General features: G+C 39.8%; 1 protein-coding gene across 2 annotated transcripts in view; it reads left to right on the top strand.

Annotated features, from left to right (window-relative positions):
- Nucleotides 1-26,897, top strand: part of SPOCK1 (SPARC (osteonectin), cwcv and kazal like domains proteoglycan 1) — a 267,252-nt gene that overhangs the window by 128,142 nt on the left and 112,213 nt on the right. For both annotated transcript variants that reach the window (XM_002187170.7, XM_012575814.5), the window contains one exon: nucleotides 25,135-25,249. In XM_002187170.7, coding sequence (XP_002187206.5) covers nucleotides 25,135-25,249 — 115 coding nt within the window. The remainder of the gene's footprint in view (nucleotides 1-25,134; nucleotides 25,250-26,897) is intronic.

The following is a 26,897-nucleotide window of genomic DNA, read 5'->3' on the forward strand; positions in this document are numbered from 1 at the left end:
CACAGAAACATGAAACATCTCTAATAATAATTCAATTTTAGGCCCAGATGGGAGGCAGTGGTTGCTGATCTTAACACTGTAGGAATAGGCTTCTTTTCCCATTTCATGCGTGTTTGACACCTGTGTATTGTTGGCCTTTCCTGGAGTCTCCAGTTGTTCTTATGAATAATTATAAACCCAGTGAAACTTAGAACTTTATTTTTTTTTTATTATTTCATTATCTCTGTGAGGTCAGTTTCGCCTTTAGAGGAAGTCAGCCATGTGCACAGCCTATTTGGATTTTAAGTCAGCAAAGGTCTGTCATGTTGGCTGGATAAAAAAAGCAGGGAAATGGGAATTTCTTTTCCAAGTTACACAAACAAGTCCAATGTCCCCTTTTTCACAGGGGTTTGAAGCAGATGCATTAGAAAAAAAAGTGTGTTAAAATTGGACAATAAGGAAATAGGCAGGAATTTGCTTCATGCGCAGCGCTGTCCTTTGAAGGCCACTTCAAAGACACCTTCAGAAGCAGAGAAATTCCCTGCAGCTGCAGGCAGCAGGGCCAGCAGGAATGATGCAGAGAAAAGAGGACCTTCTGTAGCCAGAGCACATGTGGATTCTTAATGTGCCAGTGAGGGGTTTGGGATGCCAGTGGGAGTGTGTGCAGAGAGCAGGAGAACAGAAAGGAGCCACGCACAGCCACCATCACAGGCACCCAGCGCAGCCACCCAGCACAATGCACACTTCTTCCCATTAGGTCTTCTCCTGGGCTTTCACAGATACCAGATTAAGCCTTGAAACAGTTAAGCTTTAAAATCCTTTGTGTGGTTAATTATGATAATTCTAGGTATTCTTGCTGTCTGCATAAATGCTCAATCCTTTGGGGACCTCATTAAGTTATTAGCTTCATCACTTTCCTATCACAGCATCACAGTGATGCTGCAGTTCTGGTCAGCATGAAAAAAGAAGCCCTTTTGTCTGTGAATTTCCATACAACAGCCAAAGTCTTGAATTCTGAGAAACTGAGCAAAGAATTGCTGTTTTCCTGATATGTGAGTGTCTGTTCACGTGCAGAAATGTCAAGCTTGAAGAAGGGCATCTAGCACATGTGGAACTATAAATGGACTGGGTATTTTTCACTCCAGGAAGCCTTGTTTCAGCATCCCAGGGGAAGATTCGACTCGCTGTTTTAATAAGACTTGCCTGTGTTTTGCCTTAAGAGCAAGAAGTGTTGATACCAGCCTCAATCCTAAAGCTTTCTTACACCAGCCAGTACACAGGGCAATGGAAAATGTGCCGTGCTGCCGGTGCCCTGTCGTGCTGGGAGCTCTGCAGTGTTTGTTTACCACCTGCCTCAACAGAGGAAACAGCAAATGGGGCCTTTGTTTTCAGTGACAGCAGAGATGCTGCTTTAATGTCATCGCTGTGGTTCCTGTGCCTGCCTGGCTGTCAGGCAGCGGGATCCGTGTTTGGGCAGGAGGAGCACTGCTGAGAGAGGAACAGCTTCCACACGGGAGAGGTGGCACCATGCCCGCCTGTTCCAGCTCTGCTTGAGGCTACTGAGCTCGGTACTAAAGGCTCCAGAGAATGAGCAGCTTTGATGAACCATTGCTTTCATGATTTCTTCATGTTTATTATGACACTGCCTTGACCTAGATACCAAAGCTTTTGGGGACAGATTTGAAAAGAGGATCTAAGAGACAGCTCTCCAGTTGTCATAGCTGTTCACATACTGACCTGAATCAAGGCTTTACACCCACTTCCACCACCTTCCACACTTGCATGTCTCCCAGTCCTGCAGGAAATGCAGAGTTGGGTGTCGCTGTCGAGGCAGGACGGGGATGAAGAGACTCTGATCAGAAGGCTGCTGAGAGTAAAAACTGCAGTTTGTTCAAAATACACCGCTGTTTTATACAGAGCTTTGTGAGGACCAAAGTGAAGTGGTCCTGAAGTGAAAACACCCACACCATTGGCACAATGTGCTTGACGCACAGTGATAGAACTTAACTATAAACAATATGAAAAACAAGAGAGATAAAGAATTATTTACATTATTTTCCAACTCTTTCCCAGGCTTCTGCCTGGCTAGAAATTCTCAGTTACTTTCTCTGACTGAATCTGAGACCCACAGTTGGGTGCTTGAATATTTCAGTTGTATTGCCAGGGTTTAGACCACAAGGAAGGTCCAGTGGTTTGAAACTTTTGCATTTTTCCTGCCGTATTTTATCCAGCTGACAACCTGTCATTACATAAAATGTAATTGGAAGTATGGTACTTCATTAGATGATTTTACAGTATCAGAACCACCCAAAAGCTTTGATGTAGAAGATAATTAGTAAGAAATTATGAGGAGATAAAGGATGGGTGGGCAGACAAGGCTAATGAGTCACAGTCAGCAAAAAGTGTGAACTGCAGTAGTTTTTTGTCATTGATATCCCAAGTATATTCCTGCTGCTTTTCTTCCCCAGGCATGAGAGAAAGACACTGAAAAGATGCATTTTCAGAGCCAGAGGTTAATTCTAATCTGCCTGTCTGGTCTGTCAACAGTTGCAGCAGTGCCATTGATAAATCACAGTGCCTTGATTTCTGAAAATTCAAGGTTACAGATACCAGCCTGATCCAAAATAAGCCGTGGTTTAAATGGTTGATTTTCTCCCTAGTCTGAAATATTGAAAGGAATGGGTTTTTTTAGGGTAGTTTCATTTCAGTGCTGATTTGAGTCTGTTTTCAGACTTTGTGACTGCTGAGAAAGTTATTGAGCTTCATCTTAAATTTAACCCTATGTAGTACCACCAAGTCCCACAAACTCTCTTCTCCTTCAGCCTCTTTCCTCTTATCTGTTGTTTCATCAAGAGCAGGTAAGAATCATGGAAAATAATTCTTTACTGTTTAGCATCCTTACCAGTTGTGACCCACTAGAAAGTTATCACCAGATCACAGCAGAATTCTGTAGTTTTCATCTGAGGTAGTGAAGTGGTCTCAGTATGGTTTGGGAGTTTGGATTTTGTTAGGGTTATTTTAGTATTGCCAAAACTATTTTTTGCTTTATATAGATAGCATTTCAAGGCTCTTGGCCATTTTCAGATGTTTTACCTTTTTTTTGAATCATGTCTGGTCCTTAGAGACAATGTCCAAGGTGATGATGAGTATACTGTGGTATATCTTGAAACCAAATATACCATTATTTAATCAGATAATAGTCCATAGATAGGGTCTGTGAGTTCATTGCTTAAGGAAAAAGTACATGATTGGGAAGATAAAACTAGGGAAAGGGCTTGGCCTCAGTTTTCTATTGAGATTTTCCTTCCAGCTAATCACATATGCTATTAGAGCATTCCTTTCGTTCAGCAGGAGATGGTTTTAGACTTTATTGTATTTTAATAATCTCTTCCAGGTGTTAGCACTGCCCTTACCATGTCCCTTGCAGCTTGTCTGTGTTCTGTTGCTGACAGAATTTGCAGTTATTGTCTCTTATATTCACAAAGCTGCCTTCCTGAGGAGGTAACAGGGTATCAGCTCTTGTAGTAATTTTTAATCATTGTGTAGAATCATTTCTTTCTAATAAGGCAAGTGATTAATTATCATGCCCTTTTTATCAGTGTAAAGCCTGCCAGGGGTGCACTCTCTTTCAATTACAACCTATCAAGGTTTTCTTTGGTAGAATCCAGCCTACTTAGTGAGACCCCATAGTTAGGCAGCCTTTTTTCTGTGCAAGCAATAATTGTCTCTTCCATTATTGTTCTATTTATTTACAAATAAGGACCAAATATCCACAGTGGAATATATAAAAAAAAAAAAATCAAAAATTCCATTACTCCAACACTGAAGAAAAAATTGACATCAGAAGCTTGATGGAAACGGAAATGCACTGTCCATTTGCATCATTAGAAAATATGAGCCCTTTATAAGCCTAAAATAAATGAAATACCAATATGAAATTAGGAATATGTTTCTCATTTATAGAGAGTCCTGAAGCAAGATGCTTTTGTCTTTTCCTAATAGCCTCACTTCAGTCTCAATTGTTATAGATTACTGTGAAGATGGAATGGAGCTGTGCAGCAGTACAGAAACAAGGCAGGAGAGCTGTGCCTGAGAATCCAAATAAAGCAGCAGGAATCTTTACAGAGAGAGTGTGAAACTGCTTTATGACAAGCCATATTGCTTGCTTCTCCATAAATCTGTAGGAAGGTTTGGCAGAGGAGTTGAGGCAGTAACAGATCCAGAAGTACTGAGTGTCTCCCCAAATCAGTGTCACTTGGGGTGGCCACAGATCCATCCACAGCAAAATTTTATTGTTCCTCAGGCTAATTGAAATTTTCCATAGGCACATCAGGTAGCCCTGGAGCAGTTCTCTCCTAGCCTGTGCCTAGGGAAATAAAAACATGCGCCCCTTACTGCTTTGAGAATTTTCGAGTGGACTTGAAATTGTTTCCATCTGCCTTCTGTGTACACTCTGCTCCTTGAGGTGCCCCTGGTCTAACACCAAACTTGTTGAGCTCTTTAACCTGCTCAGTGGGAATATCCACTCTGCTTTTACACTGTGGTATGAAAGAGCCCCTCGACAGAGGGAGAAAACACAGCTGTTTGGAGTATTTGCATAAATATCAGAAGGATTTGGAGGGACACAAATCTCCTTCAGTAGTAATCATATTTTTTGTTGCTATTAATATAACAAACTAAAAATCCTTTTGCTTATACAATTTATTTTCCCAAAGAGAACTGTTCATGCCCTTAAAAAATCTTAGTGTGTGAAGCAAGTGCATAAATAAAAAGTCAACAGGAGAAAGAATGAATATTTATACAGTCAGCATTCAGGGCATTATTGAATTTTTATTTATTTTTTTCTATCTATAATTGAAATAGCCAACAAATAATGAACTTTCTTATTGAGAAGATATTCTTAGAGATAAAGCCTCCCACTAGGCATGGGGATATGATGATGCTTCTGCTAATCTTAAAATCTTCTGATCCAATTTTGGCCTCACAAGAAGTTGTCAGAAGGCATATTTCTCTGTCTAACACACTTTGAAGGGATCATAACTTAAAACTCAGCATTTCATAACCGAGAAGAAAGTTTGGAATTTGATTTTAGTTGGAGATATGGAAAATATTTTTTCTCAAGTTGGCAACTTCTTTTTGAAGTGTGCCAGTCGTCCTAAATATGAAATACATGTCCAGTCACAGTACTTCCAAGAGCAGAAATGGTTTTTTAATGGCATCAGCAACACAATTCACTTTCTATTGCTTCCTGTACTTGATGTCCATTAAGTCAATTGTATTCAAATCTGGCTATGATTTATTAATGCCATGTGAATTCTAGTTTACCTATTAATCCTAATTATTTTTCCTGTTGATACTGTTTCTTTCACTTTCTTTCCTCGTAGGGAGTGTGTGAAGGGTGTCAGTTGTTTTTATGAGTTTTTATGAAATTCTCCCCAGTCCAGCCAAGTTTGCAGTTGCAGGAAATGTTCCTGTCCTTCTCTCTTTCCCCCAAGCCCCAGTGCAGTGTGACAGGCAGCACAGAGCTCCTGGCTTGGCTGCTCTGGCACTCGGGAATTGCTGCCCAGTCCATCCCTGCAATGCCTCAGCAGGGAGCTCTGGGGTGGGGAGCAGAGCCTGCGTCTCCCTCAGGATTTACTGGGCCACATTCAGGGCTCTGTTCACATTTCTGTGAATATACAGGGATTTTTCTTGTCTACAGCACAAATAAAACAATCCTATTCTTAATCCTGACCCAACCAGTCCTTCAGCCAGGACAGGCCACTCCTGTAACTGAGGTCTTCCTTTCTCACGTGCAGTTGCATCCAGAAATTTCCAACTTTTGCAATGCAGAGTGCAGCCTACCATTTGGCCAAATCGTGATGACAGAAAAGCACATTTCAGTGAACTGGCACAGAACTGGCAGCCAGGGATACTAGAATTCTCTGTCTAGCCCTGCCTTTTTTTCCTTCATATTTCCTTGCCTAAGACTGATAAACTTCCTGCTTTCATTTTCCCCACGGGTTGAAGTACAGCTGCTGCAATTTTATAAGGTTCTTGAAAGATTTCTAAAGAAACTTAAAATCTTCCTAAGGTGCTAATAGTGTTAGGCTGTATCTATAATAACAAGCTACCAGTATCAGAACTGGCATCAAAGCTCAGGTTAACAAAGTCACTGCAACTAATAGAATCTAAAGAGGGAATCCATAATCCTGCTTACCAGGCCTATAAACCTCAACACTCAAAAGATACATGCAAAGACAGGTCCTTGATTTCAGGTACAGGGCTGAACATGCTGCTTCTTTAATAAGTAGCTATAGTACCTGTTGATATATTTGCTGACTCAATTCAAAGCATGAGTGCTTTTTGAATTTTCTTGATGAATAATGGAAGATAAGATACCCCTCTCTTTCTTCTTATCTAAGGAAAGTGCTTTAAAAATTGGCCATATGAAATGGCCAAAGGACAGATTTTGTGAATTCTTCACAAGTAAATTGTATGAGACTCCCTCTTGTCGAGTTTTTGTTTTGTTTTGTTTTGTTTTTTCATGGTAGTGTTATTAGTAATTAAATATTTTTAATAGCAATACCTCAGTAACATAGTTTACTATTGCCAAAGTTCTCTTTTTTTCCCTGTATGGATTGTTGCCATATCCTTAGGGTGTATCATCGCAGCAGCAGGGATTTATCTGTCTACATTTCAGTGTCTGTTACTATGGATCTGATTGTCTGGATTCTTTTTCTCATTGGTACAGGCAAATAGATACTCCAGGGTGTAATTCAGCTCATATTCAGGTTGCTGTCAAAAAACAAGTCAGAAGAGTGGCTGGGTTTTAGATGCCTATAGTGTGGGACTCTAATGTTAAATGAGATGGCTTCCCACCTGGTATGTTTATGTCTTGACATTTCCATATCAATATAATTTCCCAGCTGGTAGTTGTCAAACACTGGAGAACTTTTGATTTTTTTCAGATTTAAATAGAAGTGTGAATGAGTCAGATTTAAGTGATATAAATATTTTCATTTCTTGTTTTACTTTCTCAAATGGAGCAACTTACACTTTTGTCCCTTTGAATTATACAGACTGCAAGGAAATGTGGAGCAGAATGTATTAAGGGATTGCACTCCTTTGCATGAAATGGACACCAAGTGCTTTAGATTGCTTCAGCTACTAGAAAGAATGTTTTAGTTTGGAAGTGTGTTATTGAAATGGCAATTCCCCTCACCACAAGCAGCCCCTGCACAGAGAAGCTCTGTGTCATTCCTCTCCATATCACGGATTTCTTGAAGCAGGCGTTCAGCCAAACACCTTGGATAAAAGCTGGAACTGAACATGTAGTCAACTGTCCTTGGTAATTATTACCTTTTAACAAAGTGTAATTATTGCAATAGCTTAGGACCTTGAAAGCCAAATTCTGGCATTTTCTAATTGCTGCCTGCTACCATATTTTCATGTATAGGACTCGTACATTGTGGAGGGCCAAAAACTGGTGACTGTGGGCAAAAACATCTGCTCAGTTGAAACTTCCTCTTGTATCACATACTATCACATGCTATAACATGCTATCACATGCTATCACATGCAAGTGAATGCCATAGACTCCAAGCTTACCCCTTTTTAAGCATAACCTCAGCTGTACAACAAGAATATTCATAGTTGGTGTAATCTGTGCATTTCACCAATACCTTACAGCAACAGCATTTTGATTTCAGGACAAGACTTAAGAATAGCCAATCAATCTATTTTTCCAGTATTTTAGCTGGTGAATATTCTAAGCAGTCTAAATGACCTGCTGCATTGGAAATGCAAATTTCTGAAACTTACACAATTAGAAAACTGACCATGAGAATGTTAATTAGGGCCATAACCTGAGTAATTGTTCAGGGCTGACCAGACATCCTTAGAGCCTCTTCTAGTCTGATTTGCTGGGAACTGAAAGTTAGTTTGTAGTTATGAGGGACATCATTCTTTCTCTTGTACACCAAGATGACAAAATGCATATTCATTGACCAGACTACAGGTAGGATCATAAAATCACTTCAAGGGCTCTCAACACAGCAGTCTGGCTTTACCTGCCACAGCTCACATCCATGCCAAGGTTCCCTGCCTCTGTGCTTGATGCCTGCTTTGCAAACCCAGTTTTGTAACATCTCCCCAGGCCCAAGTTCCTTCCCCAAAAGCTGGTGTGGCCACATCCTCTTAACTGGAGTTCTCCTTTCTACTGCATCAGCTCCTCTTCACATACTGCAATTGGAATCCCTTCAGTAAATGCAGCTCATTCCTCTCATTTCCTCCTAGATTTCTTGGAAACCTGTTGATCATATGGATTTTCAGTGGTGTATTCCACTAATGAACTCGTTTTGGTACAACTTTCAGAACAGTAAATTCAAGGCTAAGAGTTGGTGCTGTTTTATACATACTGTACCAAAATAAAATTGTAATTATTCTGCAGATTCTGTAGATTCAAGATCCTATTTCTTGAGCTGAATAGAAATCTCTGGATATGTTAATGTAATCTTCAGACACCTGGTTAATTCAGATTAAGTTACTGTCTGTAGCTGAACTTCTTAGTCCTCATCTGAAGCAGCATAGGGATGGTGTGCTGCTCGTGGTATCCTGCAGTACAAAAAGATTTAATCAGTTTCCAGGGACAACTCACACTTCTTTTCATCTGGATAGTGGACAGATGGGCCTTTTGATTCCTAAGTGACTTGAGATACAGCAGATTATAGATTTCACTAGATTGAGGTATTTAGTTACATCAGAAATTAATTGTTCTCCTACAGTTTGGAGAATTAAGATTATACTGAGATGTAGATTCTGTTTCTTGACTTTGTGCTGTTTGCAGGGCCAGCTAGGACCTGTAATATCATTTATGTTTGTTCCCTCTTGGAAAAACAACTTGGTAGGTGCTAATTAATGAAATTCCACTCACACACATTCCCACCACACCCACCCCAATTAAATGCCAGCATAGATCCCAGGTCAATATTTCAAGGCAGTGCTGATGAGATAGGATGTCAAGGTATAATAAAAGATTGTGTTGGTAAGTAAATTTAGCACTTACTCACTCCAACTGACAAAATTGGGGAACAACTAGATTTTCAGAAAGTTAATTGGATATTGAATCCTCTGAGTTGTTTTAAGATGAGCAAGCCTCAAAGCAGAGGATACAGCCTAGAGTTAAATTAAATGCTGGCTGCAAGCTGAATTAGCAAATGAGATCTGGGCAAAACTCTAGAGGAGAAAATTAGGATTATTTTATGCCATCAAGCAGACAACCTGTGGATAAAGTACCAAAACATATTGGCATGCTGAGAAACAGCATTTATGGGGTACTTCAGTTGCCTTTGCAAGCCCACAAGTAATGGGTGTGCTACAGATAGGAGTGAGGTCAGTGAGCCCATGGAAGACATAACAGTCAGAAAGAATCTCTGGTGTTCTGTGTCTTAGTACTTCTCTGTCTCTCTCATGCATTTCCAAAAGCATTAGCCAATTGATACTTTTTAGGTCTGGGGCTTTTTTTCCACTGGAAAATGCAGTTGCCAGTACATGAAGCCTTCTGTTCTTCACGTAACATTAAGTGCTCCCTGGGGGCTGTTCATGTAGGAGTTCTCTGCTAAAGATTTGCCTCAGGAGTCTGTAATTGCTACAAGAAGAGCAAGTATCTTTATTTTAGAGTCATCACACTAGTTGATGCTTGCTCACATTCTGCTTCATTAACTGTTTCTCATTGGTTTCCTTCTCTTGCCAGCCCACTTAAGGCAGATCCCCAGTGTACCCCCATGAAAGCCTTTACCAGTTTCAGGCAGAAGACAGATGGCCTCATGCCCTATTCCCTCTCCTCTCTCTGTGATGTGCAAATTTTATCTGGGATACTTCTTTCAAATGTTACCAAAATAGTAAATGCACTCTTTCCTTTCTAATAAAACAAGCATTACTACTTGGTGTTATACTGGATGCAGAAAATTCTTGGTCCTAGAGAGGAAGAAACTTGACATGGGAGTGTGGACACAGCTTGAAATGTCATTAATTGGCAGCAAGACTGTTAAGGACTTTCTGTCTTTCCCCATCAAATCTAGGCTGTGCTCTGCATTTGCATATTCTTACAATCTGACCTAGGACGGTTGATAAGAGGCAAAATTAGTCCCAAGGAAGTAGTAAAAGGAGTCTAGAAACCCTTAGGTGTTGATGGATAATGTAAATAAATGTCTAATCTAATGTAACAAAGGGGCTTCCAGCTGATCTTCTTGTGGAGGGCCTGAAGCTTCTGTTCTGATAGACAGCTTGATCAGCTGTGGGCTTCTTCATCTCCATGTGGGATCATTTCAGACACTATAATGCTGTGTTATATGGCAAATCCTCAACTGTGGTTTGGGCAAACTTGAACATCATTTGGAAGCTATGTGCATTATCTAGATGTTGGCAGTCATGTGATGCTTTTATGATTTCTTCTTCCTACATTGCTTGTGTACATGCACGTGTAGGAATGCACGTTGTCATGTTTACATGAATTTGTGGGAACTGGTAAGTGAAGCATGCAACAAATCCCCTATTCTTCATTACTTAATTATCTGGTTGTAAGGCCTAGCATTCAGCAGTTCAAGCAAATAACAGAGATGTGAATTATTCATTATAGGAGAATGAAAGATTCTAGCTGTTCCAGTCTCCTCTTTTTGACAGCTCTATCAAGCATGAGATACAAAAATATTGGCACTATAACAGCATGCAGAGATGGGGTCATCGACCCAACCTGTCCCTACTGTTTGGTTTGTTTTTTTCTTTTAGAACATAGTAGGAGCAGTGATACGTATTGCTCAGCTATCAGCTTTTTCATGGTGGCAAGAATGTTTGTGTCTATTGTTTTATTTCCATTTGTTCCTTTCTGGTGTGCACTTTTTTCTCAAATGTGTCAGCAGTACAATAAAGTATTTTAATCCTCTGAGTGACCAAGGCTACTGTGTAGATAAGCATTTCCCTACTTTCCTGTTGGTTCTATCTTATGAGTCATTTAGCAAACTCCATTTGAAAGGAGAAAGTGAAATCCTCATCCCAAAGAAGGCAAAGCTTCCACCAGTGTCTGATAATGTCTGATGTTTCATCATTAGAAGATAAGTATCTGTAAAAATATGGCCATTTGCAAATTTGCACATTCTCTGATGGAGGCACTTCGTGCTTCCCATGCAGGTAATGGCTCTTCATGGATGATGACATTTCTATAGCAATTTTTAATTGTCAGTGAATGCCAGCAGAGGAAGTTGTGGATAAACAGCATATTAAAGGATCAGCACTCCAGCTGTAACACTCTGGGATTTTAAGCAGGATGAATACCTTATTTCAGATTACTCACAGAAAGAAGTAACTATATGTTCGTTTTATTTCACTGCAAAAACCTGACATTCTGCTGTCTGTAAAAATACACTTCACTTCTTTGTGTTTGTATCATGAGCCTGCCAAGCTTCATCTGTTTGATTTCTCAGGCTTCAAGGAAATAAGAAGGGTTAGTAAAGCCTTTTAGCTGCAGCCTTTTGGCTTTGTCCTGCTTCGTTCTAAAGCCGAATGATCCAGAAATCGACCTGAAACGTAGTTAAGTGATGTGAAATTCAGACATGCTGGCAAATTATCAGCAGGAGAACATGCTGAGTTTCAAATCATCCCGCATCCTGGGAGACTGCTAAATTAATTAGCTTGATATGAAACTTTAAGGAGGAGCACTGAGACAATCCACTGGAAGGAGGAAAGGATGTTTCTTTGGAAACAATGACATTGGCAGTTTGACACTTCCTGAAGTGTTTGCCAAGCCCTTGAAAAAACCAATCTGTATTTTAATGTCAGCGTGGCACCATCCAGTTCAGCAGACTGGGACCAGTAGTAAGGGCTACACACATGCACTAATGGGCACATCCCAAATAGAATCTGCCGTTTTCAAGGAGCCCATGATGCCTAATAAATATCTTGGCTGTTATTGACTGTTCAACTCACATTAAAAACCTCCTGTGGTAGTCTTCCTTTAGAGGGGAAAAAAAAAAAAAAAAACCAGGAAGATTTGTGGGCCATTTAAAAATCTATAGGGCATGAAATTGATACTGTCTGAGAAAGAGAGAAAGGAATTCCCTCATTAGGTCTTGCACATTAGTACAATGGCTGTTACTGTAGTTTAATCTAAGGTTCTGTGATATTTCCTCATAACTCATTTGTACCAGGCATGCACATGGAATAATACACTAAAATCCTAATATTTATTTTAATTATATTTTTTTATATCTTTATTTTTTTTCTATATGTACTGTCTAATCAAGGGATAGTTAAAGCGAGTAGCTGAATTAAATACCCTGAACTGAAATGCTGACTCCCTGCATCCAAATTGTGATGCATAACAAAGGCTCTCAAGAGAATTACAAGGGCAGAATTCCACTTTTATTCTATTGTTGATGAACTTAATGGTACCCAGCACTGAGGCTGCCTCTGTGGCAGCAGCTGAAGCTGATGTGCCAGTGTTTCTTGTGATGGAGTCGACTGGACTGGAACTTAACTGCTGCTCAGGCTTATTAGTTTGTACAGCCGTTCCCCACCTCCGGATCTCAGGAAAGTTACTTTAATATCCCAAGTGTTGGAAAAGGGTCAGAGCACAGACCATGAAGCTCTCAGTTATTTTTTTCCCCTTCTGCACTCCTGGCATGCTCAGATTGTCTTCAGTCTTTGCTCTGATGTGACTTCAAGTGGATGAAAATTTGGAGTTAGGCTTTCTGTCAGCATCTATATCCTGGAAAGTGCTGTGACATCAGCTGGAAAATGATCTTGCCCAAATTATAAATGCAAATTCAGTATTCATGTCAGACAAACACATTTTCTCTGAACTGATTTTAATGTTTGACTATGGCAAAATCAAGCTAAACTCATTTTCCAGTTCAGTGTCAGCCCAAATATCACAGGGACTTATTGCAAACCCTGTGGAGTAGGGAGGAGGAATCAGAAAGGAACAGAGATATGAGATATGTCTCACTGAGAGTCTTTCTTACTGAACACCTTGTTCCAGCCTCTTCTGGAAGTATAGAAGACCTCTTTGTAGTGAAGTATTAAAATGGCAATTCACTGATTAAAATCAAATAGAGATATATTCTGCAAGAGAAGCAGTGGAATGGATAAATTGTGCTGCAATGAAATTTATGTTTTCTCAGCATCATAGCAAATTTATATAAATGGAAATTTTTCATCTCCTTAATACTAAAGTCACAATTGTTCTGTTTCTGTTTCTAATTGTCATTTTTCCATAAGGATCTTGTTTGGAACTGAAAAGTATTTGGGGTAGTGCCTCCAGATATGTCTAGAGATAGATCAAACAAGTTGACTCTGGAAATACAATATATATTTCCTGAAAGACAGTAAACCCTAGTTTCCAATTCCATTGTTACTTTGTGTTTAAATTATTCACCTTTACTAATACATACAGTTTCTTTTTATTAAAACTCTGTTTTATCTTGGTTCTAATAAAAAAATAACATGTACAACAGGAATGCTGAATTATTCAGTCTGACTTCATAACTCAGGGAGCTTATTGTTTTCCAAGGCAGTTCTTGCCTAGGTGTTCCAGAAATCAAGAAATTCTCTTATGAACAGTTGTTCCTCTGTTGTAGAAGTCAATTTTAGCTACCATGCTGAGTGCAAGGTTACAGAGTTTGCTGTTGTATTGCCTGAGGCAGCTTCAGCTCTTTCTCTGTAGGAAAAGGACAAAACAACATTGTAGTTATTCCACACAGTTACTCAAAAAAAGGACTGTTCAAACTTTAATTCTTCATAAAAGGTCTTCTTTCAGAATTGTTTTAGCTAAATAATGCCAAGAGAAAAAGCATTTCTCAGATGATATCTTCATCAATGGTTTAGGGTGTTTTTTTTGAGAAACATAAAACATTTTAATTAAACTATGAATTCCTTGAAAGCCTTCTAAACATGGGGTTTGTTGTTTAAAAATTATTATCACTTATCAAAAGACCTATCAAGATGCACTGCAATGCATTCATGAGACAAGAATTGTAGCATTTGTCAGAGAGTTATATAAAGACAACTTTGATTAGCAGCAGCTCTCTAGAAGTGATCTTTTGTTGTTAAAAATTAATCTTGATGTCTCAAAACCAAGGCAGGAACTTCAGGTTGTGTGAATTAAATGTTGGATTATGAGATGCCAGCAACTAAATTGTAGCAAGAAAAAAAAACTGTAGAAATAATCCAGTCTTGGGTTTTTTTCCTTCTGTACATAAATTCTGCAGTGTGGTACAAGTCCTGTGACTTCATCTTTTCGTTGCTGTCATTCCACTCAACACTTCCAAACTGCAATGCTCTTCCTTGTGACCACTTTCTGTCTTCCAGCCCATTTTACAATCTGCTTTTTTCATTCCTGACGTTACCTGCTAATTTTACCCTTTCATCTCATTCTGTGCAGAAAAGTCACTGATCTCCTACTGTTTAGAGACTCTCAGTCTCAAAATTTCTGCCTTTAACACAATTCCAGTAATTACTGATCAATTCCAGCAGAGTGGAGTTAATTTTTACAAAATGATTTTGTAATTTAGGAATTTTTCATCTTTATTTCTTTCACACTAGAGCTTCTCTCTTGCACTTGAGAGTGAGGAGTGGTATCAGAAAGTGGTTTTCCCAGAACTTGTTTCTGTTAAGCGCATGCTTGAAGAATTATCTATGCTGTATTTATATTCACTATACTTTAGAACCAGGCAGGCTGGGTGTTTGTCCTTGCATTTATTTCCCATTTAAACCTCTTCCAGATATCAATTATATGACTAATTGATTATCCATAGAGAAGCTTCATCTTTTCCTGCTTAGGTAATTCCTCTCAGAAGCAATGAAAATTCCATTAGGCAACAATCTATTACACCAGTCAGCCCCAGCCAATTTCCACTGTGTTTCCTGTTTCTAGATTAAGTACAAGCCATGTGCAGCAGCAACAACACTCATTCATTCAGGCTATTTTTGATTCTGTCTGATGGCTAAAATCCCTATAACTTAATGATTCTAGTGGTTTCTTCTGACAAATTCTTTACCTATAGGCATACAAAGCTGTGATTTTTCCATTTCACCCCTAATCCAGAGGTGTTCACGGAACACTGCCTTTCTTGCAAGGTTTTCCACAGTGGTATCACCCTGGCAGGAGGTGCTTCCACATCATAGGACTGAAACTGCTGTTTTCATAATTAAATCACTCTTGAAAGAGCCTTTTATTTTAGTATTTGTTTTGCTCAGTGCACACTAAAACTAATGTAATATGGAAATCAATCTTGTGTTGGTGGAGAAGATGAAGTGTTTTTCCCACGTTTCCATGGAGACAATCAGGTTGCCATAAATGCACATTAAATGGTTCTTAGTTCTGCAGAGTTTGGCTGTTCTGAGACCATTCCCTTACAAGTCATTCTCAGGCTCCTTTGCTTGTGTTCTGTGATGCTTTCCAAGAGTCCCAGGCTGATTTCTAGACGCTGAGTTTTGGTATCTCCATTTTAAATGCTGAAAAAAATTCTGAGGCACAGAGTGACAAACTCATTTATCCCAAGGGATAAAAAAGGCAATGACAGAACAAGAAGGCAATGTAAGGGTGTCCCTTCCTTGCTGCCCCATTGACTAGGGGCAGCCACTGCCTGTGCACTAAGGTGCTGAGGACACTAAGAAAAAGTTCAAATTTGGGAACTCTTCATTGACATGTTGTTTTAAAGAATGTTATCAGTGTTGTAGCTTACTCATTAAGTAGAAAATCACAGAAGCATAGAATGTTTTGGGATGGAAGGGACTTTAGAGATCATCCAATCCCCCACCATATGCAGGGGATTCTTCCTCTACACCAACTTGCTCCAAGCCCCATCCAGCCTGGCCTTGAACACTTCCTGGGACAAGCTTATAACCTTCATATGCAATAGCTGATAATGTCTGGAGCCAAATTCTGTTTCATTTATGCTAGAGAATAAGCATAGGAATTTAATGGGAAAAGTGGAGTTTTTCTCATTTCCAAAGCAGAATGTCTTAGCTCGTTTCACATGTAAATACAGGCATGTGGAGATAGGCAGCAGCCTGGCTGGGAATTGCTGAGACTGTAACAACATTGACATTCAGTCGACAAATAGAGCAACCCTGTCAGCCTTTCACAGAATTCATATCCAGAATTTTTATTGCTTGCTTAGCTCTCTACAATGCTGTGTTAGAAAAGAGTTGTAATTATGCATACTGAAATACTGATTTGTAAAACTAGTTTGGTCCTCATTTTTTACTGTTTGCTGATGGAATCAGTATTAACAGTGTTCTTCTGCATTACCTCTAAAAACAGGCATTAAAAGATACACGTTCATGTTTTGAAATGAGATTTAATGACAAAAAATCTATTGAATAATAAAATGTGATTGGTTAAATATTTTTCTCTCTGAAAAATACAAAGGAGTTATTGTTTCAGGTTTTTTTCTAGTCATAGTTCACAGTATTAAACTTCATTATAGCTTTTAATTGGAGTTGGAAAAGGGTTCAGTATCTTATGAGTTAGCTATCTGAATTAAATCATAGCAATTTTCTACCTATTATATTACTAGTTCAGTTGAAGTATAAATTCCAACAACTTCGGGAGTATTACAGAAGTGTTGCACAACATGCAATGCAAATTCTCTCCTGAGCACGTTAAAATATGTATTTGTATTAATCTGAAAAAGGAATGGTTTATCTTTAATTATGCATGAATAATTTCAAATATTATTTTCTGAAGAAGGTATAACTTGGTTTGTTTTCATTGGCCTTGGAGTAAAAGAATTTGTATTAAATGAAATCCCAGTAAATAAATTATAATTCACTCCAGTGTAACAGAAAGCAGAAATAATCTAAGTCAGTTCACAGGAGAAATTATATCCAACATTTAAAACTTACCATAGAATTTTTAAGTCCAAGCATTCTGAAATCTCAAAGTTAAATTAAATATACTTTCTCCTTTTTAATTTATTTATGATGATATAGAGTCTTTTGTATGGCTTTGACATTTTTAAAACCTTTCCAGTTTTTATTTTCAGTATTTTCCTAGGAGCAAAGAGAATAAAATCTTTCAGGCTTTTGGAAAGAAGCAGATTTCTGTTCTGACACTGGGATCTGGAGTTTTAAGGGGATTGGATGGTGTCACAGGACCCAGTTCAACAACAGATATGCAAAACACAACCTCAGCCTCTTACAAAACTTAAATCTGATTCAGAATCCTTTGGCAAGGTATTACCAGCCAGCTCGATCTGCCAGTCCAGAGCTCCCAGTCTGTCTCTTTCTTTTCCTCACACTCGTTTGCCAGGAAATGGAAGGTGAAGGTCCAAGGGAGTGTGTTCCATTCCAGATGAGGGCTGGCAGGGCTTGGAGCACCCAGGGGCACCAGGTCAGCGATGGCTCCCGATGGCTGTCCCAGTGGCTGTCTCAGTGGCTGTCCAGTGGCTGTCCCAAAAACTCTCCCAATGGCTCCCCAGTGGCTCTCCCAAAGACTTTCCCAGTGGCTGTCCTGATGGCTCTCCCAATGACTCTTCCAAAGGCTCTCCCAATGGCTCCCCAGTGGCTCTCCCAAAGACTTTCCCAGTGGCTGTCCTGATGGCTCTCCCAGTGACTCTCCCAGTGCCTCTCCCAAAGGCTCTCTCGATGGCTCTTTCTCTCTCTGCTGGGGCAGGGCGGGGAAAGGCCGGAGTGCTGGAGATCCCTGGAGAGCCTGGGGACAGGGGCTGTGTCCTCCCTGTGTTGGTGAGAGGCCGCAGAGCTGAGCAGTGGAAGGAAAAGGTCGTGCTCAGCTCTGCTCCTCTCCTGAAGATCTCTCACAGCACATCCTGCAGAGCTGGGCTCTCCCTGCAAGGCAGACACAGAGGGTTCAGCGTTTCCTCCTGTCCACCAACTGAAGATCAGAGCAGTGTTTTGAAGTTCTCACTTCCATCCCAGGAAGTTTGAAGCTGGACCACCTTGGGCTTCTGGGGACTCTAGACCAGAAGCTGTAGAGCTGCTGTCATTAAACATCTGCCAAAGCCCTCTGAGTCCCAGAGAATAGGGTGATTTTTATACCCCACTGCTTCCTGGAATTAATAATTGAATGTAACATCTGAGCAATATGTTTCTGTCAGGGGCCTTTTTTAAGGCTGTTTTTCCTCCAGCTCAGTGGGATATGCAGAAAACACCCTTTCCAGGTACAGGTGCAAGCACAAATTGTCCCATGGTGGAATTGCCTGGAGCTGAGGGAGCACCGTGGCTGTGCTCCATTGCACTGATGGGAATGAGCCATCCTTGCATGTTGGAGAAACCTTTGCCTTGAGGGCAGGAGGGTTGTTTGTGAAAAGGGCACCTGCACTGAGGGTTGTGATTGATTATCACACCCACCAGTGGAAGCACATTTCCTAACTTCCAGTCCTGTCCTATTTCTCTTTTCTTTGCTTTTTTTTTTTTTTTCACTGCATTGGATTTCTGTATATTAGTCAGAAAATTTAATTTAAATACCAAGGGTTCTTATCCTCTTCTTCAGAAAGGAAATCTGCAGAGTCCTTTGAAGCATCTTCTGACTTGGATGGCCCTCAGCAATGTCAAAAGCAATTATATGTCGGTTATAAAAAGCGATTTTTAAAGTGTCTGTAAAAATTAAAATAGATGTTTCTGTGCACTGTATCAGCATCTTCAGCCACTCAGATGTTAGAGTGCTCCAAAACAAAGCAGTACAAAAATACTGCACAGGGATGGAGCAAATGCTGACAGTTTGAGATGTTATTGCCTAACTGCCTTGGGAAATTCCATTTATTGAAAATAATTCACATATGTGTTTGAAACATTCGGTAATTAATTTTCAGCTGAATTGATTTCTGTCTTCAAACTGCTGTGAGAGAGAGAGAGACTTAAATATCAGAACTGGTGGTTGGAGGACATGTTCTCTCCTAAACATGGGGACGGGCTAACACAAATTTTCTCCCTAATGAAGTTGAAAGATTTATGCCAAGATTTGCAGAAGCAGAATAAAACCATTGGTGTTATTTACATTTATATGGTGGGTGGGTCTTGTAATCTGTTGTTAAATAACACTTTGTAAGACCAGAATTATTAACAAAAGTATCAAGTCTGAGAATAAATGTTACACTTAACTCCAACAAAGAACAAAGTCTTCTGAATGGCAACAAAAGCCTGAAATTCCATCGAGGGCTTCCTGGGACATCTTGTCCATTCAAGGGGATTGGAGTAGTCCCATTGCACCTGGATGGAGCCCCAGTGACAGTCTGACCCCAGCACATGGATTGGTTTCAGGTTTACCACTAGAGCACTGGAAACTTACCATGCCTTCACAGAGAAGTGCTCTTTAAGTTAATATGTATTACCATGTTCAACTTAGAAAAAACAGCATAAATTCATCATAAAGCTGATGAAGCTCTGACTCTGATGGGAAGGCTGTGCTGTACTTCAAATAATCAAAATGTCAAAGTAAACGCTGCTCTTAGCCAGCATGTGTTGGAAACATGTCCTTTCCCTCACAAAAATCAAGACCAGCTTGTAGGAATTTTTATTAACATGTTTCAGCTGGCCTAATAGCTCCTTCACATTTGCTCTATGATGATTTTCATGGAAGCATAGAATTAAATTCCTCCAAGGCACTACTCAGCTGCCTCAGCCACTTTCTCTTTGGTCCTCACTCTGCTGGAAGTGGGCACATGATGCTGACTTGAACCCTTCCCTCCTGTATCTGCAGGTTGACATTAGATGCCATTTGAGCTTCATGCTGAGAGGGGAGGAAGAGTCAGAGCCTTTTGTCCCCTGGCTGCCCAGACCTGTTCACTCACAGCTTTCCCATTCCTGCCTTTGCCTTCCCTGCCCATTTCCTGGCCCTTACAGGAAAGCTGTGCTTTCCTTCTCCTGCCTGCTCATGAGGTGTAGCTGGAATCAAGTAACACATAATGATACTGAAATGCACACATGTAATGTAATGCATCATTAAGTGACTTAGTTTTATTATTGATCTCTTTTGTATTAAAATACACACTAGGATTTTTGCATTGAAGACAGCAGGTCTCATTTTCCATTTCATCATACCTCTCCGGCAGATGTTCTTTTCTTGTGTAGTCAGAACAGTTCCAAGGGGATTGCATAAAAGCAACTGCTCTTGACATTGCATTATGCTGGAGTATTTTGTCATTGAGTGATCATAGTACTTATTGGCAGGCGATTTTAAATACAAACCTCCTCAATATTTACATAACACTGTCTCTTTTTGATCATGCAGTTCATTTCAGCTTCACTAAACAGCTACATTTTGAAAATACTCTCTTCCCCCTAAGGAATGGTCATAAAAACAGAATCAAGCTCATAAATCTTGTTGTGAACTAGTTGTACAGTTTCTGCAGGATTACACATCCATTGCTGTGAGACACTGAAAGTATTTATTTGTTATCACCCTTTTAAAGTCAAATGTGTGAAAAGCAAATTGGCTGTGTTGTGATTAACACGGTGACCCACTGGCACAACATATGGAACGACATCCTTACAGAGCAACTTCCCCTGTACTGCCGTTGACTGAACTAAGATTTTCCTGCTAGTCATAAGTCTTTTTTTATTGTGGTAATAAATAAAAATGTGAAATGTAATAGAAAAGTATCTCAAACACTGTTGGTAGGCCTTTGTCCAACACTGATGTATATTGCAAATCCACAGCTCTGATGAATGGTGCAAGGGAAAGTGTGTTCAGTCCATAAGGGGAAGTTCTCTGGTCTGCTGTGTGGAGCTGGGACAGAAAGAGATTTGGGATGCAGTTGGTGTTTGTAGACCTTTTGGTATTGGAAAGCAATGTCACCATATCATGAGGAGGTTTTTAGGAGAATGATGCAATCTTGCAGTCCCTGGTGTTTACCAATTATTTTGGTCTCTCTCTGAGATTACCAGAGAAGATTTATCATTTTAAGAGAGAGCTTAGGAGGTGTCCCTGCATAATAAAAGCAAGACCAAAAAAAAAAAAAAAAGCTACAGGACAAGAATTCTGCATCTCTATTTACTTCTTTCCTTGCACTGTCAATTTGAGAAGAGACTTCTCAGCTCTGAGTACCAGTACAGCTTCCCAGAAAGCAAATGCCAGCAACAGAAACCTGTGGATGTGTGAGGAAGAGATTCATGAACCAAGACAAAATTTTTCTAATAGCCTACATTTTTCCAAGAAAAAAATCTTCTGAAAATTATATACTGAGATGTCCAGTACTATATTTCAAGCAGCTGCCTCCTGGGATGGATCCTTCCATTGGAGACCCAGTATCGATGGGAAATTCCCAGAACAGGAAACCATGGAGCCTGGGCTCAAAAAATAATAGGAAGGATGACTGAAGTTGGTTTTCATCAAAGAATTTTTGTCCAGTACTGACTGGACACATACCTTCCAACATAAATGTTGAATGAATGCTCAGCCACTCTAAAATTAGATAAATTAATCACATCAGTTTCACCTTCAGACTCAGCCTAAAGAAAAAGTGGGAACATGTTCACATCTCAAAGCCAGGCTTAAGGTATTTGTGTTATTACTGTGCAGCCAGAGCTGAGTGCGGGCTCCCTGACATGGAGAAGGGATGGCTGTACTTTTCCTTTCAAGCTGATAAAGCAACGTATTCTTGTCACTTTATTTATTTATTTGTACTTTTAGCTCTTCATTTTCACAGAGTTCATACTCATTGCTTTAGGACAAAAAGAACTGTAATGACAAATATGGTTGTTATGTTTCATCTTATTCCCAAGGGTGTGTTCTTCTTCCAGTGATGAGCATCTGCTCCTAGTCATGTAGAAATCTGATTAACAAAGCATGATCTTTGAATAGCATATTTCAGAAATTGTTTCTTATTGCAAGCTCTCCTTAGGGCTTGTGTTACTTATCAGTGGAACAGCATTCCAAATGTATTTAACATATTGAGGAACTTTGCAGACATATAAATCCCTACTTTGAACTTTTATGTTCATATTTATCATGTATTTTGTGTAAGTGGGAAAAAAACCTCCAGAAATAACAATCCACATCATGGGGTTTTTGCTGTCTTCTGACAAAGTCCACACTTTCACTCGTATTTAATAAACTTCTGTTTTGAACTGCATGTAAGGGCTGCTTGCAATGAATAATAAATGATGCTTCTATTACGTGTTTCATTTAAGGGTTTCCATGAGGTTTTCCATCCCTGGCCCTTTATGTTGGGAAGCTTTTGATGCCATGGGTATTGAAATTAATGACAGTGAGGTTGAATGCCTGTGGGTGAGAATTGAGGAGAGGCCAACAAGGCTGACATCCTCCTGGGAGTCTGTCATCATCCACCCAACCAGGCAGAAGAGGTGGACAACTTATTCTATAAGCAGCTGCAGAATGTTTCAGGATCACCAGCCCTTGTTCTTGTAGGTGACTTTAACCAGACATCTGCTGGGAACTTAATACAGCAGAAAAGAGGCAGTCCAGGACGTTTTTAGAGTGTGTGGAGGACAAATTTTTGTCACAGCTGGTGGGTGAGCCCACCAGCCCACCAGTCCCAGTGAGGGACTGCATTAGACCTGTTGTTTGCAAATAGAGGTGGGCTGGTGGGAGATGTGGTGGTTGGAGGCCACTTGGGCACAGTGATCATGAAATTGTAGAGTTCTCAATATTTGGTGAAATCAGGAGGATTTATTGTCAACATTATTATTGTTCTCTGATTTTAGAAGCAAGCCAGCAAGGTATAGAAAGTTGAGGCCTGATTTGTAAGGAAATGGTGGCTAGGATTTCCAACCACATCTTTTCCCATTGCTTTCCTTCCTGGTGATTATTCAACAGTGTTTTTTCATTTAAAATAGGCAATTTTTAAATGGCAAAATATTGAAATCTGTGTTCCTGTTACCAGTAATGTACAGTGTTATGCTATTTCAGAACTGCATGCATTTTTATTGCCTTAGAAGACCTAAATAGCTCCTGGAATGGATTCGCCAATTAGAGTAAATTTTACTGTGAAAAAATGCTAAGTATTGTAGCTGTGCATGATGTCTCATAGACCATGTGGGCCTAAATTTTGCCCCTTATTCATGCCAAACTAGTATTGACTTTCCAGGCTAAAGCTACATCCCCAGTCCTCAGGTTTTGGCTGATAGAACAGTGAGCAGACCAGGCTGTGCTCACCAGCAGCCCAGTGCTCCTGGCAGCTCTTAGCCCTGGGCTCCCAGCCAGTTTGCTCAGTGATTTTTGTTGATGCAGCACTTTGCATCAAGGATGTGTCACCAGCAGAAGCAAACAACGTGCATGGGCTCCAGCAACAGGGCAAGGCCAGCTGCAAGTGGGCAAAAGTTCTGGTCATTAAATTCGCGTGTGGCTATGACCTTGTAGCTACCTCAGCCACTGAAATGATGATGTGGTGACCCTGCACACTCCCAAGTGGTGTTCACTCATTAAAAGCTTTGCAGAAGGAAGGTGTTTCACTGGTTTGCAGTTTAAGAATATCCAGGTAGACAGCCAGCTCAGGAAACTGTGGCTTGCCATTTAAATCCCTGTCAAAGATCTGCCTCAGTCCTTAACTCAGTCTCCAGTGAGAATGAAGTAAGAGGATTTAAGAAGGTGTCTCTCACTGTTCCTGTTCTGGGAATGTAAAGGGCAGGGAATCGGATACTTCTCATCTGTCTGGCTTAAAAAAGACACCAAAAGGCAGCAGCAAAACATCCCTGAAGAGCCTTGACAGCCTTTGGTCTTTCTAGTGGGACAGACTCTGTCTCCTCAAATACTGCCTATGTATTTTCTTAATGGCAACACATTGAATGTTGCTGCCTTATTGTTTATGGTGTAGGAAACAGATGGTCTTTTCTCCTTCCTTGTTCACTTCACCTCTTCTATCAGTTTTAATGGTTTAAAAGAAAAAGCTTTTAACACTTTTGCTTTGTTTTTACGATTTCACCCTGTCTTGCACCAAAGGCATTCCAGTAAATACATATGCACTAGTGAAGCTTAATTGCCCATCACAAATGTGAAATGGGTGTTAATGTGGCAGGAGCTTGTAGCTGTGGCTGTTTAACCCAGCAAAGAACAGCTGCAGCACTTCAGACCCGAAGTAAAACAGAAGAATCCTCTGCTTGTTGGAAATATATTTGCTCTCAGAGAAATCTGGTACATAGCAAACTGAAACTTCTTCAAATAGTCTCCTTTGAAAGTTTCTCTGATTGTTCACTAGGAGTGGGAAATGGTTATCAGAAAAGGCAAGTAGAAGCTTCATACCATCCCCAAAATGAAACCAAGAGTTGTCCATTTCCAAGAATGGACCAAGATGTGAGGAGATATGGGAGAGCGAAAATGGGATTTAAAGACATTGAAGAGGAACAGAAGTCAAATCCATGGCAACAGAATGTCCAAAAAGAGCTTCTCTAAAAATTACTTCTCAAACAAAAGTGAAATTTCTCTGTGTGACTGGTATGGCAGTGACTTTCTTTCTGACATATTCACATAACCATATTTTGAATACTTGTAATTCATTTTGGCAGAAAATGTCTTATTGCTGATTTTTAGAAACCTTCTTTTGTAGTAGAATGATTTTAGACAGATACCTTTCAAATGGAACAAGAGCCTGGACATGTTTGCTCTGAGATGGCAAGGCATCATGCTGTCTAATCCCAGCTCTGACAGCACTGCTGGTGGTGCAGGTTGTTGTATGAAAGCCAGGATTATTTTGTTGTAGCTCTTCTACTCAAGCATTTTAAATGCAGGGGATACTTAGCTGTAAAATTTTAAAAAATAATCTCTGAAGGTATTATACCTGTTTTACAGCAGCTGTGAAATTAAGTTTATTAGTACTCTACATTGTATCAGTTATTAGCTTCTAAAATACAGGTCATTTTGTTATTTAGTACGTTTTATCCAAACATAGCTTTTCTGTGAAATAAGCAGCGTGATATAGATTGTTAAATCAGAACTTCACCCCAAAGTCTCATGTCTAATATTAATGTGAACACCAATTAGATCAGTGTTCAGTAATCAGTCTTTAAGCTCTCCATCTATCTTTCAATGTAAACTTCTCTACTTCCCATGCAGTCTGAAAACAGCAGCACATACTGTAAAATATCAAAGTATTTCTTCACTCACGTGTGGGAGTGTTCGTTCTAACCAGTTGTCATCTGCCTGTCGGGAGAGACCTCTGCGTGCGTTTCTCACTGTTTTTTCATATGTTTGATTTCTTCTAGCCCTTGATCCATCCAAAGACCCCTGCCTGAAGGTGAAGTGCAGCCCACACAAAGTGTGCGTCACCCACGACTACGAGACCGCGATTTGCGTGAGCCGCAAGCAGCTGGTGCACAGGTGAGGAAACCTCCCCTTGCTCGGGGCTTCTGTGTCTGTCACAGGCATCCAGGGTGGGAGAATACATCAAATGAGAAAACTCCAAAATTAATATTAAAAATCCCATCATTTTACAACATTTTTTAAAGTTTTTACTTCGGTTAAAAAAAAAAAAAAAAAAAAAAAAAAGACACGTTTTATATTTATAACTGAGGCTATTTAAAAAAGATGACCCAGAACATGCTGCATCCTGTGGTGTGAATTGCAGAATTCTCTCCCAGTTCTCCCCCTCCAGAGAGCATTAATTATGCATATTTTAAAAACTGAAAGCATGAAATATGAAAACACTGTACCAGAAATATCTACAGTTCTGGTAACTTAATTAGAAGTAATTAACAGGAGATTAATAAAGATTTTTTTGAAAAATATATCAAAAGTCTGCCTAAATTTGCTATAGAGCTGAAAAGTGTTGGTGGAATTTTGTAGAGCAGCTCCTTGAAAGTCTCATAACTAGAGAAATCTCCAGATCAGATTGCTGACAATCTGAATTAGGAGCAAATGAACTAGCTGATATGTTACAAGGCCAGGATGTTCAAATTAGACCACAGAACTTCACAGTGAAAAGCTACAAATAGAAGAAAAGCCTACTGATCATGGGTTGAGATATGTTACAACCAAGAATTGAGACACATATAAACAAATGTTGAGGAAAAAAACTACTTTTGCCCTGTTTTGGAAGGAGAATTAGTAGAAGCAGTAGGGAAACTAGAGTTGAGTATCTCCAGAGCATGAGTCAAAACCCAGAATTAAACTGGAGGAATCAGCTCCTCCACTTGCCAACAGATACATAACAGAATAAATTGTGTATTGCTGTAATGAGCAACTCTGAATGCTTGGTCTGCACTTTAAGGAGAATACATTGTCTTGTTTTCTTTATGTTTGAGTGATAAATCTAGGGATTGTTCTGCAGTTTCTCTCTCTGTTTAGTATGGAAGAAAAAAATTTGCCTGTAACACAGCTCAGGTCCCCAAATGTGGTTGGCAGCCAATATTGTAGTTCAACAACTGTTTAAGGCAAACTAAATTCAAGACGATCTGATTCCTATGTACTACATCTCATCTTATCTCACTGTCGCCTGGTTGAGGAAGCTAACCCTGTAAGATAAATTTGTCTTTGACTGATTATACAAAGGTAATGGTGTAATGTGCATGAGGCCATGTGTTCAGTATGGAATGACCCCTGGAAGGAAGTTAGGAGCCTGCTATGTGCAGTGCTTACACTCTAATGATATTTCTGGCATTATGTAGCTTATCTTTCCTAGGGAGGATGGATTGAAACCTGGTTTAAATCCTTGTGTTATATGGTAGTCCTTGTGATATATAGACATAGATGGGCCAAATGCTTTCTAAGCTATTTCCAGTATTTAACGTCTCCAAAGTAGTCAAAATGTTCAGAGGAATGGTGCAAAGGAACTGAATATCCTTTTTTTGCAGAAAGCAGACTGTGTTTCATGTGATCTCTCTATGATTCCTCCATTGCCTGCAGCTGTTTCAGCAAACCTTTGAGTAGCACTGTGACTATGGAGATGAAATGAAAAGTATTGAAAACTTACTTTGAAAATTCTCCAAACAATTTCCAGCAAGTTTTGCAACGCTGAAAGAACTACTGC

Source organism: Taeniopygia guttata, chromosome 13 (genome assembly GCF_048771995.1).
Source record: "Taeniopygia guttata chromosome 13, bTaeGut7.mat, whole genome shotgun sequence".
NCBI lineage: Eukaryota > Metazoa > Chordata > Aves > Passeriformes > Estrildidae > Taeniopygia > Taeniopygia guttata.